Source organism: Corylus avellana, chromosome ca6, assembly GCF_901000735.1.
Source record: "Corylus avellana chromosome ca6, CavTom2PMs-1.0".
NCBI lineage: Eukaryota > Viridiplantae > Streptophyta > Magnoliopsida > Fagales > Betulaceae > Corylus > Corylus avellana.
This window is the reverse complement of record NC_081546.1, coordinates 7,855,994-7,861,364: the sequence shown is the minus strand read 5'-3', so window position 1 is coordinate 7,861,364 and position 5,371 is coordinate 7,855,994. Positions and strand designations below refer to the sequence as shown.

Below are 5,371 nucleotides of genomic sequence, written 5' to 3'. Positions count from 1 at the left end.
ATTATCCTCGGAATGGACTGGTTATCAAAAAATCATGCCATCATTGATTGCCACAATAAAGAGGTAATTTTCAGACTTCCAACTGACTCCGAATTCAAATTTGTGGGAACCAAGGTGGGCACTACTCCACAACTAATCTCAGCAACACAAGCCAAACAACTATTACTAGAAGGATGTCAAGTCTACCTGGCATGCTTAAAGGAGTCACCTCAAGAGGAAAGAAAAATGGAGGAGATAACCGTGGTGCAAGAATTCCTTGATGTCTTTCCAGAAGACTTTCCAGGACTTCCTCCTGACAGGGAAATAGAATTTTGTATTGATTTAATTCCAGGAGCAGCTCCAATATCTAAGGCACCCTACAGGATGGCACCTGCAGAATTAAAAGAATTGAAGACCCAGCTACAAGAATTGTTAGACAAAGGATTCATACGCCCCAGCGTATCGCCATGGGGAGCGCCTGTGCTCTTTGTGAAAAAGAAGGATGGTACTTTTCGGATGTGTATTGACTATCGGGAACTTAACAAGATCACCATCAAAAATAAATATCAACTACCTCGTATAGACGATTTGTTCGACCAGCTGAAGGGTGCTCTGATACCATACTTGTCACGCCCCCGATTAAGGTGAATAGGGGAAACGCGAACTTAAAAGAAAATCACAACAAATAAGGAATAATTATCAGAGATCATCGCATTAATACTAAGTAGCAAGTAAAGATAGGCAGTCAAAAGTTATGTAGGATTAGTGTTTTACTATGAACATTACAAAATATCGTTTACATGAGCTGGGAATCCTAAAACAACATTTCAGGCCATGTCAGGAGGTATAATCAAAAGTGACTACTATAGGGGGTTATAGCCTCCCCATGTGTCAAGTGTTCTCTCATATATAAACATAACAAAAAATATTGTGCAGACTTTTGTTTTTGTAGACTGCACAATATTTTTTGTTATGTTTATATATGGGAGAACACTTGACACATGGGGAGGCTATAACCCCCTATAGTAGTCACTTTTGATTATACCTCCTGACATGGCCTGAAATGTTGTTTTAGGATTCCCAGCTCATGTAAACGATATTTTGTAATGTTCATAGTAAAACACTAATCCTACATAACTTTTGACTGCCTATCTTTACTTGCTACTTAGTATTAATGCGATGATCTCTGATAATTATTCCTTATTTGTTGTGATTTTCTTTTAAGTTCGCGTTTCCCCTATTCACCTTAATCGGGGGCGTGACAAACTTCATATCTTATAAGCATATATTATATCAATTATACATATTTAGAACTAGATTCATGACAATCAATTTATTAATCAGTATTCAATTATCTATAATCATAATATTAGGAAAATAATATTACATTCTAACAAATAACTCAATAAAGCCTCCTCACTATATCAATTATTAATGGAATAAGAAGTAAATAGAGTTGAAATGTAGTTTATATTTATGCGAGTTATGCAGGTTAATTACAGGTTAACCAGATTGACCCGTTTATTATATATCTCTAATCGGATTGACTCGAATCTTATTACACTAAATTCTAACATGCTAATTTCGTGTAGAATTCGTGAGTCATGTCAAAAATTAACAACCCTAACTTTAACGGCCACTAGAAAAGCCGCAATAGTGTGTGCTTTTGCGCATAGCATCAAGTGACCACTATCATGGGGAAGTAAAGAAAGATTATGTGTCAAGGATTATAACTTAACTTTATTGAGAATCCCCTGTTTCTCTTGAGACAAAAATTAATTCACTTTGAAAGTTTGATAATAACATCACCTTATTTTTGGCCGAGATTGCTTCTTTGCAAGCTGAGCTATACATTTCCATGGTTTGCTTTAGCTCGAGCCTCAATCTTTTCATCTCAGCTTCAAGCTCTCGCTGCAATAAACCATGAGCAGTTGATAGTCAAGTTACTTGATTGATGATAGCCTAATAGGAGTTAGTTTGTTCAATTTTCACTTACTGCAGATTGTCTGGCTAAGGATGATTCCCTGGGAGAATGTGTTGCAATGCTGAAATCTAAATTTTGGCCTGAGATGTCGATGGATCCGAACATCATTGGCCCTGCATAATCATGATGCTCATCGGACACAGAATTGCGGCTAAATGAAGTCCTTGACCCACGATTTGGAAGCTCAATATTTTCCACTGACATATTGGTTGGACTACTCCTGGCCCTCTCCCTTGTTGTTGCTCTCGTTACATCATTGTTCCTCTCCATAGCCATTCTCTCTTGTCCTCCATTTCTCCATGATGTCCTTGCATGTCTGCGTTTCACCAACAAACAATTAAATACTCTCCTTCGTGTGCAGATTCAAACTTTTCTTTGACAAATTTAATCATTTAATCAATACTTTAACTAGCAGTAATATATGATCGAGTTGCATGGTTTTGGGTACCTAGCTCCATTTTCTTCACTGGTGTGATCAGGTGTTGGTGGAAGTCCCACCGAAGATAGTTGTTTTGGAGGGGTAGCAGTATTAGCCAGAGGCCTTAATGCTGTTCGTGCTGACAATATCTTTCCTTTGGAAATTACATACACAGAACAGAAATTTGGTGCAGATTTGATTAAACTACCGGGTATATCATATGCTTTGAACTTCCTGTACATCTCAACCCCAACAATATGCTTTAGTTTACTTTTTCCTATATATATATATATATAGACACACACACAGACGGAGACAGAGAGAGGACCTTGCAAGGGCATTCCTTGTTGATGCACCAACGACAATGCTGCTGATGCAGTTTTTCTGGATATGATCCAAAAGTGCTTTAGGAGCATCATTGTCTTCGAGGACAACCTCTTTCAATTGAATCTAAAGTTCAAAAAAATTACTACATTTCAATTAATTCTCACTTATATGGAAATGACCCATATTGCATAATATACTAATTACCCCCCACAAATTAAACAAAATTGAGAAAAAGGTGAAAAACTTGTACCCCTTTACGAGCACAATACGCGCGGTAGGGGACGAAGAGGTCTTTGGTGTCATGGGAATCGCCTGATTCAGCCTCACCCGCGCTCTCTGCATACCTCTCAAAGGCCAACAGTTTAGTGTAACAATGAAAAGAAATTTAGTGGGGAATTGAGAATTCAATTCAATCAATAATATTAAAAATTAGTGAGAGGGTACCTACGATTTGGGGTGCTTAATTTGTGCCTAACGTGGATTAGGATGATAACCGGGTTGCTAATCACGAGATGATCAATAGCCCACCGGACGGCATGTGGGCTGTTCTTGTCCTTGTCAACGGCCACCGCCGTGGACTTGATGTTTGGAGTAGTATGATCATCGGGAGGGAAGTGAGGAACCATTTGGGTAGCTAGTTAGCACCACCGCCACCGCCACACCCACCACGACAATCCCCCCCGGAAACCGCGGCTATAATCCGTGGAAGGAAGAGCAAGGGAAGGAGCAAAGCAAAGCAGAGCTCCCTGGCCTAAACGTGAAGTGGGAAACAAGGAAAACGGAACCTAACTAACTTTTAAATGCGGATCTCCGCCACTCGCTTGATTTAGGCAATTTGACCGGGCCATGACAACGGATATTCAAATGACCTGGCATGTCTTGAAGTTATATCCGTACGCTAGTCATCCGCATGTCCGTACTGGGTCTTTGGAGAGAGAATCCGTACGATTTGCCTGTTTCTTGAGTTAGTTTAAGAGTTGATTTGGGCTAATCTCCTAGAAATGTTATAATGCAATAAAAGTATTATTTTTTTTCATTAAAGTTTTAGGTGGCAAGAGGATATAGGTCTTATCCATAGTTATTGTGGCTTCACCTACTAATGGGCATGTGACCTCTTGCCACCTAAGACTTTTATGGACAAAAAATAATATTTTTATTGCACTATAGCATATCTCTTAATCTTAAGAGGCATGTTTAGATGTGCCAAATTTTTTACCACATCATTTGGTAAAAAATTTAGTAGGACTGACATTTCTATAATCTTAATCATTGTTATATGTCCAAACATTAGAACCACCGATGATGTCTCTTTGAATTATAAAGTCTTGTAATCAACAGCTTATTTGAGATTCATTTGCAATGCTACTACGACGGTCAAATAGATGTCAAAAAAGTGTGTTTATCACCCTACAACTCATTTAAAGAAGAAAAAAAAAATGCACATTTGGTTAAAAAGAAGTTCGAAGCGCTTTTGAAGATCTAAAAACCCCAAAATCAAACGATGTATTGAGTCCAAACATTTTGATTTGACTTAAAATGATAGTCATTGTATATATTTTTATGCATGGCTGAATTATGTTATTGAAATCGTAATTGATAATAATTGTATGGCATGCCACCCAAAAAAAAAATAAAAAAAAATGGTGAAGTATTTGGGGCAAATGAATATCAGTTTATACGAACTTTTGAATCTATAGTCCAATTATGAGATAAGTGGTATTTACTCCTAATTCGATGGCTATTATGATTGACACAACACCCATGGGTTTCCATGCCACATGGAGTATCGACTCGATCGAGCAATTAGGGAATGGCTAACTATGTATAATACTTAGGCATCAAGATTGTATCATATCTAGTTCTCAAGAGGTAATTCAATCGGTTGGGACCACGCTTTATTAAATATAGGTCACTAGTTCGAATCTCCCTCTCTCTTTTATGCGGACATGTCAACAAAAAAAAAAAAAAAAAAAAAGATTGTATCATATATCTCATAGGATGCTAAAACCCCTACCGTGAAGAGAGTATGGGCACATATAAGGCCACATGAAGGTTGATTGCGATCGTGATACATATATTGATATTATATTGTATACAAGATTTTTGGCCTTTAGCTATTGCATGAACGAGAGGAGGCACTCACAAAAGGGTTTTTAATCTCACATTTTGAAGAGACCCAAAAATTTTCTCAAAGCTAGTTTGACTCAATTAACGATAATTATTCATCATTATAAAAGAAATAACTATTATTTAAGAATAAATAGGTAGGAATAAAAATGTAATAAGAAAAATAAAAATTTAAACGGTATTAACCAGGAGAAGCAACCCTAAGGGGTTAGTCCAAGTGGTGAAGGCTTTGGTCTTAGGGTTTATTCCGTTCAAAGTCTAAGGTTCAACACCTCATAGATGCAAACAATTTCTTGAGGCCACACTTCCCAGTAAAAAGCCAGCGATTTAACTAGTTCAGTGTAAAAAAACTTTGAAGGGGTAAGTTTGAAGGGCCCTGCCTTGGAGAGGTTCTCCGACATCAAAAAATAAAAAAGGGTAAAGTCCACATACCCCCCTCAAACTACCACCCAATTGACAATGTCTCCCCCAAACTTTCAATTGTGACAATGTCCCCCCCAAACTACCAAAACATTGTCAATGCCCCCCCCCCCAAG

General features: G+C 37.8%; 1 protein-coding gene across 1 annotated transcript in view; it reads right to left on the bottom strand.

Moving 5' to 3' along the window:
• Positions 1 to 3,690, bottom strand: part of LOC132184791 (U-box domain-containing protein 35) — an 8,186-nt gene extending 4,496 nt beyond the window's left edge. The window contains exons 1-6 of the mRNA XM_059598550.1: positions 3,157 to 3,690; positions 2,959 to 3,044; positions 2,710 to 2,831; positions 2,412 to 2,615; positions 1,976 to 2,279; positions 1,789 to 1,890 (exon numbers count right to left, since the gene is read on the bottom strand). Of these exons, the coding sequence (XP_059454533.1) occupies positions 1,789 to 1,890; positions 1,976 to 2,279; positions 2,412 to 2,615; positions 2,710 to 2,831; positions 2,959 to 3,044; positions 3,157 to 3,334 (996 nt within the window). The 5' untranslated portion in view covers positions 3,335 to 3,690. The remainder of the gene's footprint in view (positions 1 to 1,788; positions 1,891 to 1,975; positions 2,280 to 2,411; positions 2,616 to 2,709; positions 2,832 to 2,958; positions 3,045 to 3,156) is intronic.
• Positions 3,691 to 5,371: the final 1,681 nt, after the last annotated feature.